At 28.2% G+C, this 17,020-nt stretch overlaps 1 protein-coding gene across 1 annotated transcript in view; it reads left to right on the top strand.

The window, feature by feature from the left end:
* The window catches only part of LOC129988568 (ubiquitin carboxyl-terminal hydrolase 22-like), a 43,210-nt gene that overhangs the window by 9,467 nt on the left and 16,723 nt on the right, over positions 1 to 17,020 (top strand). The window contains exons 5-9 of the mRNA XM_056096819.1: positions 2,215 to 2,384; positions 7,546 to 7,699; positions 7,800 to 7,902; positions 10,447 to 10,496; positions 16,235 to 16,301. Of these exons, the coding sequence (XP_055952794.1) occupies positions 2,215 to 2,384; positions 7,546 to 7,699; positions 7,800 to 7,902; positions 10,447 to 10,496; positions 16,235 to 16,301 (544 nt within the window). The remainder of the gene's footprint in view (positions 1 to 2,214; positions 2,385 to 7,545; positions 7,700 to 7,799; positions 7,903 to 10,446; positions 10,497 to 16,234; positions 16,302 to 17,020) is intronic.

Here is a 17,020-nt window from a genome sequence, read left to right as displayed (position 1 = left end):
TTTGCTGCATTGACTCTGAATATGTGCTTTCATTTCTTCTAATCCTTGCTTCATTCTTGTCAGCATTTTCTCCTGCCTAGCTTTAATTTTTTTCTTGTCCTTCCATATATTTCTTTAAATTCTCAACTACAGATATAATTAAGTATTTATTTGCCATTCTCAGACATCTTTGATTGAGATCAAGTCAACAGCATATACCTCAGAACCCCATTCTTAGTGACAAGGTAAAGAAGCTTCTAGAAGCATATTGTATCTTTTCTACTAATTGATATATTAACAAAGATTCAGTAATTTCAATAACTTTCATTTTTGTCACCAAAATTGGCATTGACCTGGCATCCATTCACCATCAGTTCTAGATATCTGTAAAACTCTCTTCATTAGGAAGCAATATTACAAATTCATAACAGTGTTTCTGAGATGTTTTTTGTTTATGTTGCTATCGACAGTGTTTGTTTGTTTTCTGGCTCTCGGTGTGTTTTTTAAGCTTGGTTTTAAAAATTGTCGTTCTTTTCTATCATAATGCAAAACTGACCAGTTTACTATATCATGCACTTGGATTTGTTATGGAATATTCTAAATAAAAAAAAGGAAGTTTTTTATTATTATTATTATTTATTTTGTTCAAATACCAACCATTTATAGAAAAAAAGAAAGAAAAATAAGAAGTCTTTTTCTAAAGTTTTTGTACTGAAAATGGTTGGACTAAAAATATATTATCAAATATATTTTATTTATTGCAAATTTGATTCATAACGGTACCTTTGTCCACAATAATATAACAACCGATATAATGATATGATTAATAGAAATACAGTAGTACTCAATAAAAGGTTTATTCGTTTTTTTTTTTATCTTTAGTGAGTAAATAATTATTTAACCGTTTAAAGGCTGAAAATAAATTGTGTAACTCAAAAATATTTTTTAACCCTTTCTTTAATATTCCACATTACTGACCATGCAAATTCTATATTGACTTGCCATTTCTGTTACAAACAAAGGATACAGGATGTAAAATGAGATCCTGGATATAAATGGATTTAACTTTATATCCTTCACCCATCATTTGAAACAGAAACCAACCCTTCAGTGGAGAATTTGCATGGCTGGTTGGACGAGATCAGTAGTGAACAGGCCACTAGTATTTCTACTATTTAAAATGAGATTAGTTTTTATTGAAAAACACTTCTTTGGAGTGAGTGTGAGTTTAATTCCTTTACACATATTTTCCCCCTTTAAAATTATGCATGAATTTTTGTGGCATTTTCAAAATTTATAGGAAGTTAATTAAAATTCAGAATATATTAAAGTCTATCCAAAAATAATAAAATTATTACTTAAATCATAATTCAGTACTGGATAATTCACTTTGAGTTTGTATCCGATATTTATAGATATTGAATTTATAATGCCTCTACTTTGAAAATTTGTTTTGTCCACCATGTTGTATTATTTTATGTCACTCTCTCTTTTTTTAATTTAACTTTCATAGAATTCTCTAAATTTTTACAAAATAGTTGCAGTAATTAAAGTTAAGGATATTAAGAGGCTATTATAAATTACATAGAAAAGTTTGCATTTTATAAAAAATTTTCTGCTTTATATCTATATTTTTCCTTTAAAAAAAAATTGGGAATAATTTTAAGGAATAATGAAAATTCCATTTAAATACTGCATTTTTCAAAACAAAAATGTTAATTTTTCAATCAAAAACTTTTAGAAAAGAATTTTTTATGTAATATTTCATTTCATTCGCTAGATGAAGAATTTTTTTTGATCCCTGTATAGTTTTAAATAGATAGACTCCATAAAATCAGTCTTAAATTTTTTAGTTTTTGATTGTATCAAATATTTTGAATTCTTTGGGAATAATGACTGATTTATTTATATCTCTCATATACATTTGCTTCTGCAAATTCAGAATTGCAATTTAAAATTTTTTTCATAAGCAGAATTTATGAAAAGCAAAAATGCTATTTATATTATTAAAAACTTTTGTGAATGTTTTTAATATTTTTGAAATGTTTCTTTAATTGTAATGTACTGTTTTATTTATTAATATAATATGGAAGTGTTGTTTTTGCTTTATTTTCATAACTTAAAGTACAGTTTTCAACAATAAATTTAATATCTTAATGAAAATTTTGGCTTTAATGAAAAATGCAATTGTAACTTATGGATTCTTTCCCCTGAAATCCTTTTTATCTTTTGTAGGATTAAGAGGCCTGTTAAACTTAGGAAACACTTGCTTTATGAACTGCATTCTTCAAGTGTTAGTGCATACACCTCTGTTACGGGATTATTTTCTTTCTGATAAGCATACATGTCTCTTAAAAGATAGTTCAGAGTGTATAGTCTGTGAAATGTACATCATATTCCAAGAGGTAACTAGCTTCATTGCTTTTAAAATATCTGGTTACATTTTAACATTTTTATTAAGTTTTTGTTCACATAATTATATATATATGTATTAGTCATCTTTGGTTTTGACTAGCTATTTACTCTTAATATTATTAGCATTAATTTGGTAATATCAATCAACTTTCAACTGTTTCTAATCATATTAAATAAAGTACCATTTTAAATTATAGTTACACTATAAATATAGAGCATTCTAATTAAATAGTTATGTAAGCAAATTGGCAGAATTAGTCATTAAATAAAATCAATGAAATTGTCTCGATATTGAGGCTGGAGGCTTTCTTAAGGTTTTATTTTACAGTATCTTTAACCTATATCGGACTGTTCATAAAATAGGGTTGCCATGCCAGCAAGAGAACCTGAGAAACACAGGGAATTTAAAAATCGCCTTAAAAAAACCTGGGAAAATGCAAGAAAATTTGTACGTTTTTATAACAACCAGGAAAATACAGGAAATTTTAAGTTTCTAAGTTATTTTTTTCCACATCTAAAAAATGCTGATCTCTGAAGATTTCAAAAATAAAAGATCATAATCATAACTTCCAAAAACGAAACAATACCATTTGTGATTGTGTAATGCGGAAACTTGCACCTTTTCTACACTCTTCCCCCCCCCCTTTTTGTATATCAATCTAGTCTTGATTTGTGAGGCAGTTGTTCTTTTTCCATGAGAATTCCACATTTTAGCTAATGAGCATGAGCATGTAACTGCTTGTAAGAACAGAATACATTTCTCTGGTGTGAACCTTCAATCTGCGGAAGCGGTGCGGCATTCTTTATTCTACCATACTTGTGTTTATTGAATAGTTTGTTTATTAATTTGAGGAACTACCAGGTTATTCAAAGTAGATTAGAAAATTTTTTAAAACAGTGAGCTGCACAAAAACCATATTTAATATGAATTGGACAAATAAATTAATCAATCCTGATTTTGCTGAATAAATTTGAGGAATTCCACAAAATCCATTTGTTGTGTACTGCTTGTTTTTTTAAACGATAATAAGTCTAAGTAATATGAGAAAACAGGCATTTAACTAGTCATGCTAAAAGAAGAGAACATAGGAGATTGCCTGCCAGTTCAAAAGAGTTATCATTGATGTTGAACTTAGTACCTAAAAGGAATGCATGAACTTAGTATCTAAAAGGAAAAATTACATGCCAAATCCAAAAACTTCAAATTTAATGGCCGGAAATAAACCATTGATGAACTTTTTGTCTAAGAATAATCATTTAAAGTTGAATTTTTATGGACATTAAAACTGGCTGCGTCACATTCGTCCTTGAATACATTCAATGATATATATCGGAGATATTTTTGCATATGTTCACTGAAAGTGATATAGTTAAAAAGTGGACTTTAGACCATACAAATATGTTGTTCCTTATTTGTTAAGGATAAGCTGCATGAAACTGATGGTTGAAAATCTGAAGAAGTTGCAGAAATTGATGCCCAAATACATGAATTGGCAAAAATGAATAAATAAAAAAAAGTAATCTTGCTTTGTAAAGTTTTATTGTTAAGTAATCATTAAATTATTTTTATCATGATAACAAAAATGTTTTGTGTTTTATTTCACCTGAGTACTTTACTTTGTGTGACTTATAGGTAAACAGCATGAGAGCTAATATACCCCCCCCCCCCCCGAATATATAAATTTTGTCTTTCTAAATTCTAGATAATAAATAAAGCGAAATTTTTATATGTAAATATAAATCTTCTTTAAATATGCTGTTCTTTTGAATAATGTTAAATTGTTGCTTCCTTTTTTTCTTTTTTTGCTTTATTTATTATCTATTTCTTAAAATCATATTGCTTATAACCCTTTGACATGCAGTGGTATCGCAACGAAACCACCACTTTCTAAAAATTATTTCAAAATGCATGGGGGTTTCTGATAGAAACCAAAGGCTCTAAAATAATGTTCTGACTTTAATAATTGCCTGTGATGTCAGCACACTAGTTCATTTCCCTCTTACGTACAAAAAAAAAAAAAAAATGTGTCATTTTTAAAGATTTTTCTCAATACTTTCAGTTTCATTTTTTTTCATCAAGCAAAAATTAAAAACAAAATAAAAGCTGTCTACAACAACCATATATTTTTCAAATCAAATCGCAAAAGAAAAGTTCTTCATACTTGAAATCTATTTAAGTGGTTTCAGAGCCATATCATTGCACACCTATGGCATGAGATTCTCTACCACTTGAAACGCCTTAGCAAAACCAATCTGTTTTCCTTCTCCTGGCTCTCTTAGTCAAGTGGATGATAATTTATGGGAGTTTTGTGGGTGAGGAATTTATTTACATTTGAATAAGGTTTATATGAATAGGATGGTTGAAATTTTCACTTTTCAGTTGCATTCTTCGTGTATTAGCAAGCAACCATATTATGGGGATGTTAAATATATTTTCTAATATAGTATAATTTTCTTAACTTTCAAATGATTAATTCAAATATTATGTTTCTTCATAACTTGAATATAGTGTTGAATGTATTTAAAATCTAAATGCCACGTAAGAAACTTGCCATTGTTAGCTTTATTTGAGGATTACTTGTTATTAAAATGGTTTATTTTTCATTTATATTTTTTTTTCATGTTGTAAGATTGCATAAGTAGTTTTCGTTGATAATATTGTATGTTTTAGTATTTCCATAAATAAATAATGAATAATTATGTAATCAAACGAATTAAAAAGTATTTATTAGTCATAAGAAGGACACTTCATATGTGCGTGGTGGTACTCCAGTGAAACTACCACTCCTTTCATAGTGCAATCCATTATAAATTTTTTTAATGTATTTTCTCTTTCCTTAGAACCTAAACATGTAAATTAATTACATAATTTTTAAAAATTCAGATAATTTATATTTGTACACTTTAAAGTGATAGCAAGCACATAAGTGCTATTTGCGCATTCCTCATATCTTGAATATAAGTACAGGGAAAACACAGGCAATTTTTTTGCCATATTCGAGTGGCAATCCCGATTGAAGAGCCCCCTCTGCTGTTCCTGACAGTTTTACAATAATAAAAAGGATTCAACAAAATTGCAAATACAAAATAAAGCAGAAACGGAACTAATGGAAGGACAAAAAAATGCACTAAAAACAAGTTTCACTAGTGTATGTGCAAAAGTATACATAAAAGAATATTTTTAACAAAGGGGACTGATGCCAAGAAATATTCGAGAAACTTGCAACTTTTTGTTGCTTCCTGTCCCCTAGCATGAAAAGATAAAAGGATGCATTGTTCTTTGAATACAAGAAATGCGATCAAGAAGTATGGGCAATTTGCAAAAAAGATGGGTATTGGACCTTTGTTTTATTTATAAGATGGCTGGAAGACACGTCTAAAATGCCTGTAATATTTAATTTTTTGACAGATATTTTTAATGTTTTGAACAACACTGATGCAACACTATATGAATACTAGAAAACTACATATATATATACTTGTTTAAGAAGACTAATATTCTTATTGCTATTTAATGGGTTAAAACTATGGTTTTAAGGGCAAATTTAAAGCCTTTTTTTTAATTAATTATTTTTTAAATTCCATTTTTTCGAACTAATTTAGTCTATTTATAATAATTTATGAAAAGTTTTATGTATGTATTAATTGTTTCTTTTATTTTATCCATATTTAATTCAATTGTACTATAAACATGACTGTGGTTCAATATGGGTTAAAAAGAGGTTGACTTCTTGATGAAATATGTAGTTGTCATGCACTTCCAGATGAAATAAAATTGGTACCGGGGCTATAAAATGCTGCACAATTTTATACTATACACAATCTACAATGATATAGTGTTCTTGAGATTTTTCTCAAAAGTGAAAAGAATTAGAGGACCATTGATGACATATCTAAGTGAAATAATCCATGGGCTTTCATACAAAATAAAAATTTATAATATTAAATCAGAGATTGTGCTGGGTAATTTTTTTCCTACTTATTTTAATTAGTAATTATTTAATTACTTATTCATAAAATGTGACCCTGCTGGTGTGATGTGGAAGTTTGGAAAGGGGGTGCCAGCTCAGGTGTCATCCTCATCATCTGACCATGGTTCAAAATTACAAAGTCAGTCTCAAAATAACCCTAGTATTGCTTTAAAATGGGACATTAAAATAAACAAACTAAACTAAACTTAAAATGTGACATCAGTGATATATAAATTAACTTTTATAATAATATTTTGTAAAGCTCTTATTTAATCTGTGCTGATTCTTATTTGTAAAAATAAAATTTGTAATTGTGTGTGCACTCATTTCCTCATTTGTTCTGAAGAATTTTTATCTTATTATACACTTTTATTGTTAACGATAATATACTTTTTTATTATTTTCAGAATTTATTCATTAGTAATATAATCAGAATTTAATCATCAATCATTAATTAATCAATAATTACTCCTATGGCATCACCTGGTGAAACAATAAATATCGTGATTAAAAGTAGAAAAGAATGACAGTAAAAGATTTCTGCTGCTCAGAACACTAACAAAAGTATATTTTAAAAAACTTTTAGAATTATGAATATAACCTAAATCATGCCGAGCAGAAACAATAATAAAAGATTACTCAAATATATTTCATCTCAATCCGTACAAGTTATACAAGTTTTGAATGAGTTTGAGAGAGGATGCAAGAGTAAAAACAATCAGTGTTAATATGTATAATTTCGTTTCCCCCCCCCCCAATAATGTGTATTCAGATTTAAAAATCCATCACTTCCTAATTTTTGAAAATTTCTTACATAAAAATTAATTTATCTTGATTTTAGAAGTATAAATAGTGTGACAATTGTAATTATTGAAACCAGATATCGTTTTTATGTGCTTCTTTGGCTTACATAACATGTCTTTAAAAATCTTACAGCTTTGTTACACCCATGAAATCTGAATTTCATAGGTATTTTTAAAATGGTAATCCAGTTGAGTAAAATGTTTTCATAAGATTTCATCAAAATCATTTATTTAAATCGAATTTTCATGTTATGAGATTTAATTCATTAATTATTAATAAATGATTATGACATGAAGTTTTGTATTTTAAGGATAGCAATCTTGCTTTTCTTATGTTTAAAAACTATTTTGTTCTTAATGAACATTTTATTATTCAGTTTTACTCAGGAAGATCAGAGCCTCATGTTCCGCACAAATTGGTGTATCTGATATGGAAATTTGCTAAATATTTGATTGGATTTGATCAACAAGATGCTCATGAGTTTTTAGGTGCAATTCTTGGTGGCTTACATGCCCATGCTCGAGGTGAAGGTGAGCTTTTTTACATTTCATGAGTAGATTGAATGATTTGCATTCTGAATAATATTTTTAGATGAAAAATGTTACTTATTAATAAAAACATTTTACACAGAAACTGATGAGCAATTGTACCACATCGTTAGTGACTGTGATTGCATTGTAGATCAAGTTTTTGCCGGTTTTTATCAGTCAGATGTCAGCTGTTCAATGTGCAGGTAAGTTCTTTGCATGCATTTCTTTCTCTTGATTGTCAACCATTGTTAATATATTGTTTTACATATTTAACTAACTAAAGAAAACTTTATTAAATTTTTTCAGTTAAGCAATATTGATGATGTGAATTGCTAGTAAATGTTTTAAAACTTAAAAGTTTTAATTACATAACCGATACCTAAGTAGGGTAAAGTTAATTATTCTTCTTATCTTATCATGGAAATAGAAATTTTGGAAAAAATATTTACTTCTGGGTTACCTTTAATTTATTTTTAAACTAACAATTCATTTATTGTTCTTAGTTGACAATTATTCCTTAACAGTTTATTTATATATTGTTCATAAAAAAAAATTATTTTAGCAGTGCTGCATGTCATGTCTCAAAATATCAAATACTGGCTTCATTTCAGTGTTTGTTGGAGAATTTTGTTCAAAATATGAGGCCCCATTGAAATCATCAATGTTTATTACTTGATCTTGCTTACAAACAGCTTAACAAATTTCAAACTGGCAGTATAGTAACTACTGGATTGTCTTCATAGATGGTCATCCACTCTTTATATTTTCCCTTTAAAATACCTTTAAAGTTTCCAACGATAGAATTTTTATAATTGAATATTTTTTAGAAGTCTTAAAGAGTGAAATAATTTCTAATCATGTCTACTGATATCCAATTTGCACTATTTTCGGAAAAGTTTTTTTTTTTTTTTTTTTTTTTTTAAGCCATATTATTTGCATTAACTTTTTCATTGCCTGTAAAATTTTGGATGGCCTTTCATGCTAGTAGTATGTCCTTAAAGAACAAATTATTTATTATTTCTTGATTACAAGGCGGCTGTATTAAAGACATTTTGTTGGATGGCAAAAATACAACATTGATATATTTTATTGACATATTCAAAGTGTGGACTATGTAGTTACCTTTAAGAAGCTGAATTTTGTGAGTTAAATTGTTGTCCCACTTAACCAATCTTTTATTGAATATAATGAATGGTATTCTAGCAGAATTGTTAGCAAAATAGTTGATTAAAACCTTTTTTTTAAACCCTTGAAACAACATGACATTTTGCTTTTATCGACCATTAAAAATGCTGATGGAACAGAAAACAGACTAATGCTTCTTTGAAATTTTTTGACTTTTGTAATTTTACCCTTGAAAAGATTAATGTGGTAATTTACATTTGTGTTATACACATTTTGTTGGGCACGTGATGCAATGATATATGTATATATTAATTTATTGATCCAGCACTTCTATGTCAGTTGTCTATGAGCTTGTGACATGTTTTTCTATTTTCTTGAGACCAGTAATTAGTAGCAACATATTCTTATTAGCCCATTTTCACTGTCAAAATCTGCTTACTGGCGCATTAGTGGGTTGTTGAGTGATATGCCACGTTCTTGTACATTTGTAAATCAAAGTTTTGGGTCTTCTTCATCTTTAATTTTTCATACATTTCACCTACTGCTAGTGTTTTCATTTCCTTTTTCTTGTATTAAAAATTTTCATGATATTTCAACATTTTACAAAAAAAAAAAAAAAAAAAAAAATCAACTGTGTAGCAGCATTGTATCAGTAATTCATTTTAAATAAACTTTAATACTCATCGATAGTTTCAATTTTGTCTTAAACAATCTAATCAATTTCAGTTTTTTCCCTTTCTTTTTTAATGCGTGATGTATCCATAGTTCAATGGCAGGCAGTAGTAGTTTATGGTTGTACAATGAAATGCAAGTCAGGCTTGACTATATGGTATTTCTTTAAACTAATTCAGGCAAAAGTGTATGAAACCCATCTCTGCCCACCAAACAGTAAATTATATAAAAAAGAAATAGTGAAAGATTCCATACTCTGAAATTCTTCACATGGTGATTGGTGATAATGTAAACGAAGGCACTTAAAAAATTCCTTACAAGTGGAGTGAAAAATTTTACAAACATCAATTGCTGATTCTGTTTTCAAATGAAAGAATTGTTAGTTTTCCACCTTTAAAATTGATAGCATAAAAGTATGCGATGATCATCCAAAATAAATATTTTTGTGTAAATTGAATACATCAGCTCTGTGCCGGAGGTTTTTGATTATGTAGAGTGAATAATAACATTATCCACATTAAGCAGTGTATACGTTATTCACAAAATATATAAAGAATAAATTTAAAATTCTTCCAGTAAGCATTTGTTCTTGAGTTATTGTCTTACATTGTGTAAGTTAAGGCTTACACAATATATGAAAAAAAAAAAAAAAAGAAGTTGAAAATCAATTAATTGCTTATTAATATTGAAACAAACAAACTTGTATTTTGTCTACATTTTTTTGTCTTAAAATTAAATTTTGTGATTCATAAAATATTGAAATTACATGCTACAGTAAGAAGAACCAGCCTACTTGATGTAACTGTGCTCATCATTTAAGATAAAACATTAAAATTATTCATGATTTTTTTACATGTTTACATTTTTAGTGCATATGTATACATACATAATGTGAAATAAGTATATTTTCACTCTCATTTTGCTTTTCTTTCTTTTCTTTTTTTTTATAGTTATGTATCAACAGCAATTGAACCTTTTCGGGACATCAGTTTAGACTTGGGTATGCATTTATACTTTATATGATTATAAATTCCATGTCTGTTTTCAAACAGTATCTTATATGTGTGTGCGTGTGTGTGTCATTAAGAATATCAGCAAAAATATTAAAAAATTTATTCAGTTCTGAAATTAACCTTTTATTCTAAATTAAAGTAAGCAAAATAAAATTTCTAATATATATATGCAATAATATTTTTAATTTTCTGATTTTTATATTTAATTAGATCACATTATTTCATTCTTAAATGTTGTCTTATATCTTTATCTAAGTTCTATTTTTATGTTTAATTACTTTCTTTATGCTCTAGAAAACAGATGACTGTTTCAATTTCTCACCTTCCAAGTGAAGGAATAAAAACCTATTACACTTATGCATTCCTTTCAAAGATACCTAACGTTCTCTTTTCTAAGTCTACATGTGTCAACGAAATTCCAATCAGGATCTCTTATTAAAATCACTAAAGGGAGAAATTTCTTCCATTTTGCTCTAGCATTGCAATGCAAACAGATGGTATCTATCATCGACCTACTTCCCTGTGTATCAATTATGACTCTTGTGGTAAAATTAGTTGAATTTTATTTCAAAAATTACTTCTTTTTGACCACACATCTGCGAAATTATGTTTACAATATTTTAAGTTGAGAGAATAGTACTCTTACATAAAGAATTAAATCATTAAGGACCAAAGTTAATAATCAAATCTGTAGGAAAGGCAATTGAGCTGAATGCTTCCACAACTCACCAATAATAAAGCACAGATTTGTGATTAGCCACTTCTTCCTGACTCATGTTATGCCACACTTTCCCAAGGCTTCATGTTCTTTAGTACCACTGCACTGCACTGCACTGCACTGCACTCATCCAAGCCATGCCGCCTGTTGAATTCCTGTTCTGAGCTGCATTCCTGCTGTGCTGCTGCAAATCGTGTGTTCTGTGCCATCGACTTTTGGAGAGGCCTCATTCACTCCCAGGCTCCTTCCCTGTGCCATATGATTCATTTAGGTGCTCCATTCTCATCACAATAATTCATCAGCACCGTCGACAGATTTAAGTCAAATATGGATCAGCAAAAGTGTGTTATTCTCCATAAAGATGTTCTAAATTTCTGAAGCCTATGAATATGGTGATTCATTTATTCAAGAATTTTGTGAACTTTTAAAAAAAAAATGCCTACAGTCCAATAAATGGCTCAACAAGCTATTGAAATGCTCAAAAAGTTCTAAAAAAATTATCTAGAGTATATTTCCAGTTTATTCAAATATTGAAAGAGTATAATTGAATCGTAAATAATATCATTATTACCTACACTAATTTAAGATTTCTATTGTATTTTTTTATTAGATTTCATATTTAAATCATTCTATAATGGTAAATAATCTTTTGAAAGTATTATTTCCAAAAATCGTGAGTTTTTATATCTTTCAATAAATTTTTAATTCAGATTTTATATATTATTTTAAAATATACTTCACTTGAAATTTATCTTAATGCTATTAACAGGATTGCCATGGCACCAGGAAAATGCTAAGAATTTTAAAATTATTTTAAAAAAGGGAAAAGGCAGAAAAATTTGAAAATTCCAATAAAAACCGAGAAAATGCAAGGAATTTTAAATTTCTTAGTGCTTCCCCCCCCCCCATTTTAAAAAATTCGGAATATGCAAAAATAAAAAATCGTAGTCTTAGCACCAAAAATGGAACAACTCTGTAATCACTGGAACTCGTTCATTTTCTGCATTACTTTCTTCCCCTTCTTTTACTTTCTTCCCTCCTTTTTTTTTCTGTATAGATCAGTCTTGTTGGGATTTCAGAGACAGTTGTCCACTTTTTATGACATTCTTGGAATGCAGCTTATGAAGATGCGCAAGATTGTTGTATTGCTTGAAAGAATAAATTTCTCTGACTAAAAACAATGGGCTGTCCAAAATCCATGTTTAATTCAGATTGGACAGATAAAAATATGATTCATGACTTTACTGAGTAAGTTAGAGAAGTTCTGCAAAATCTGTTTGTTGGGTACTACTCACTTTGTCGGAAGATAATAAGCGTATGTAAAATGGGAATATAGACATTTATAGTTCAGCACCGGATTGTAAAACCCTCCGTGCTTTTGCCGCATGCATTAGGATGGGTTTAATTCATCAAAATAGGGGTGAAAGGAAAGATGAAAGGAGGAGATGTTTACATTTAACAATGAAGACTCACAGTTTTCTGAGACGTAAACATTACAGATAATTATACCGCAAACACGCTTATCTTTCCGTGTCTCACCCCTTAATGAGATGGGGTCGTCGAGAAGTGGTCGTCTCAGAATCCGTTGATGAACTGTACTAGTCATGCTAAAAGAGGAAAACATACAAGACTGCCTGCCAGTTCAAAAGAATCATCCTTAATGTTGGACTTATCTAAAAAGAACCCAGGAAAAAAATGACAACGAAACGTCAAATTTAATGACCAAAAATAAATCAGTTTCGAACTTTTTTGTTCAAGAATATTCATTTAAAAATGAACTTTTATGAGCATTTAAATTTGTTGCGTCACTTTCGTTCTTGAAATCATTTAGTGATATATCAGAAATATTTTCACATATGTTCATTGATAGTGGAAAAGCCCAAAAATGTACATTAAGTTTTACAAAAGTATCATAGATTATATTTTTGGATTAGCTTCATTTTTGCAACAGTCTCTTAAGTAAAAAAAATTACTATATGCTTTCATGAAGTTTTGAACCGCATTTGACAAAAATGTCAAATGGATCTTGTTATAAGATATTGGCGGGAGTTAACCCATAGAATCTCAATAGAATATTAAAAATTCAATATTTTCAAGGCATACCGCCTCTTAAGAACTGAGAATTTCTTTAAAAAATTGTATCAAGTTTGGACATACAGTTACTTTTACAAATTGGTATAGATGAAACAAATGTAAGTTTAAAATGTTTTAAACATGTCAAAAAAGAATTTTTTTTTTTTTTTTTTTTTTTTTTTTTTTTTGTGAAAATGACTAAAGTTTTAGATCTAGGAACTTTTGGACTACAATAATCCATTGAGCATTTCAGTATGAACATAAATCTACGGAATGGAGAGCAGATATTACTCTAAGAGCAATGTATAGATTATTTAAAGATAGTTCAGGTAGACATGGTAATTTTCAGGAAATTATTGGTTCTTCTGAATTTTGATTGACATTTTGTTCTTGGTAGGGTAGAAATATCAGTGTTTGCAAAATTATTCTAAAAGTTTTTGACAACATAAAGGAAAGTATAAATTCCAGTAAAAAAAAAAAAAAAATGCTTAGGTCTGCACAAGTGATAATATTATAAATGTTTGTCAGGATAAATTGATTCTGGCTAAAATTGGCTTCTTTTATATTGCTAATATTCCTCAGTCATTTTTTTTAAAAAATCTGACATTTGCACTAATAGTGACAATTTCATATGAAAAATCTTTTCATTTTTAAAAACAGTTAATCAAGAATGATAGAGCTTGATGATGCTAAAAATCTTAAATAGAGAGAAAATATCAATATTAGAATAGTGAGTGCAAGTTATTTTATTACTAATGAAGTTCTGAAACTGAAAACAGAGTCATTTAGTAGAGTATTTTATATTTGTGGAGAAAACTATAAAAAAGTGTTGAATGCATGTCTAAATATTTTGATGTTTTACAGGCTATATTTTATTTAAGTCCACATTTATTGATGAACAATGCATTATTATGTGAAAAATGGACATTTGATTTGCTTCAATTTTTTTATTCGTAAGTACAGATTTCTCTGGCATGTTCAGAATGTGGAAAGACCCAATTTGAAAATTTCTTGAAAAATCTAAAAATTGTATGTAAAGATCAGCTTGCTTCTTTTAATGAAAAAATTCATTTAGATAATTTCTATTCTAATATTTTGAAGTCCATCGAATTTAATTTTTTTTTCTCTTATTGAAATCAAACTTTTATGGCAGTGTTTTAATTGTTCGAATTTCTTAGACTTCAGATGATTCTAGATTCTTCTGAAAGATTTTTCGTTGAAGATTCTAATTTCAACATGCTAAATGAGCATGTTTGAGGTGCTGTGAAGCTTTAGAAGAGCAGAAAAAAAAGTACAGGAAAAGGAAAAAGATTTCAGCATGCGTGAAACAGCACTGCAAATGAAATTGTTAAAAAAGAAAAAAATATTTGACTGTTGGCTGGAAAATTTTAAGATGTTGCAAAAATGAATAAATAAAAATATTGTCCTACTTTGTAATATTTTTTGTTAAGTGGTTTGTATCATGATAGTAAAAATATTATTTTGTATTTTATTTCATCTGAGTCTTTAAATTAGTGTGACTTACAATTAAAGAGCATTAGAGGTTATCAATATCTTCTTCCCCACCCTTAATATGTAAATTTTTATTTAGATAAATTCTAGGCAATAAATAAAGAGAATTTTTTTTTTGTCTTTTTTTCTTAATGTAAATGTAAACACTCTTTTAATATATTATTATTTAGAGTAATGTTAAATTGTTGTGTCCTTTCCGTGCTTTTCTCACTCAATAAAACAATGGATTATTGTTTTCTTGTTACCATTATCAACACCAACGTCATGATTTTTCAGAGCTCTGCGGTGTGACAAAGTGGTCATGAGCACCTCCACATCATAATTTCAAATAGCAATTATAATTTGTAAATTTGAAAGTGAGGTTAAAATTAATTGAACTAGTTTAGATGAACGCATAAAGCTCTAATGTCATGAAATTTGTTAGAATTGTAAGATTAAAACTTTTATGATATATTAATATAAAACATTTTGATTATTTATGGGGGGAATAGAACTTTAATGGAATTGCATTGCGTGTTCCTTTTATTGCGGGGACTGATTTAAATATTTTGATTTGTTATTTTCAAAAAAATCCAGAAATTTCACACGTATAGCTATCTAAGGCCAAAACAGGAATAATTTTGAGAATTTTATTCCACCAAATTAGTAACAGAGTTAGTAAATTTTCAGTCTTTTTACAGATGGTAAATTGATGTAGAAGTCATTTGCAGCCCTAGAGCTAGGCATTGCCATATCATATGGTGACATTTCAAATAACTTGTTACGAATCTGGGATAATTTTACAAAGAACTTAATTAATGTTCTTTTAATAAATTCCAAAACAGGTTCAATTTGGAGGTCTTTAGCACATAAATGTTGTTCGCACATTTCCGCTTATATTGCATATGTGTACAGGGAATTTTTTTCCCAGGTTTGAGTAGCAATCCTGTCTTACACTTCAGCATTCATTTCAAAGATACCTAAGATTCTCTTTCTAAGTCTACATGCGTCAAAGAAATTCCTATCGGAATCTCTTTGTAAAATTATTTAAGAAAGAAACTTCTTTCACTTTTCTCTTGTATCACGATGTAAACAGATGTCTCTTTATCATCTATCTTCTTCCTTGTGTACAAATTCTGAGTTCTACAGTAAAATTAATTGAAATTTATTTCTTAAGTTTCTCCTTTTTGGTCATGCATTTGAAAATTAGGTTTACAATCTTGCATATATATAATTCTATTTGTTAAAAAAAAAATCATATGCATATGTTTTAAAAATATTTTTATAGGAAATCTTTTCCTTTCATTGTGTTTATTTGAATGGAACTTAAATAATACAACAGATAATAATAATGTTTCTGATAACTAGTTATGTAGTTAAATTAATATATTTTATTATTTTAATTCATTGGAATAATTTTACTCTTTTCTGCTTCAATTTTAGATGGAACTAAGTTGCATAAAAATGGCATAAATCCTAATCCAGAATCTCTTTTTGATTGCTTGAAAAGGTAATTGATTAACTATTTATTTCAAAAATAAATATACCTCTGATTATAGATTAAAATTTTACTAGTTAATCAATTAAAAGGCAAAGAAATGAAAGAAAATTTGTTTACTATGTTATCCGAAATTGATTAATGCCCATATTTTAAAAGAATTTCTTAAAAATTTTAATATTAAAAAGCATATACTATTATTGAATAATGAACCCGAACCTTCAATTTCAAAGAATTTGGTAGTTTAAAGAAGAATGTCATAAATAAGCTTTCTAAATCTGAAACAAGGTAAATTGCAATTTACTCCCTATCTTTCTAAAAATTTCCTTTTTTTTTAATTAGTGAAAAAGAATCAAAAATTGATTCCTGATGTACTTTTGTTTATTTTTTAAGAATATTTTATACTTTATGTATTCTTTGGTTTCGTTTGGAATTTTTTGGAAATGAAAAATCTATATCTATATTCAATACTTATAATAAAGCTAAATGTGTGTGTGTGTGTGTGTGTTGGCGCTCTACAGGCCAGATTGTTTGACCTACAGCTATCAAATTTGGTACATTTATACCTTGGATGTCGGGAATCTGCACCTGCTCCCCTTTTTTTTGAATTTTTAATTAGAATTTTAATTATTAATTAAAAATTAATTTTCCCACCAAAAAAATCATTTCCCCACTGATAAATCAGTAAGGCTTCAGTTTTAATTTTGTTTTATTTCCCGCGCCAATGAGAT

This window comes from Argiope bruennichi, chromosome 10, assembly GCF_947563725.1.
Source record: "Argiope bruennichi chromosome 10, qqArgBrue1.1, whole genome shotgun sequence".
NCBI lineage: Eukaryota > Metazoa > Arthropoda > Arachnida > Araneae > Araneidae > Argiope > Argiope bruennichi.
Note: the sequence above shows the minus strand (reverse complement) of the source record. Positions and strands in the feature narration are given on the sequence as shown.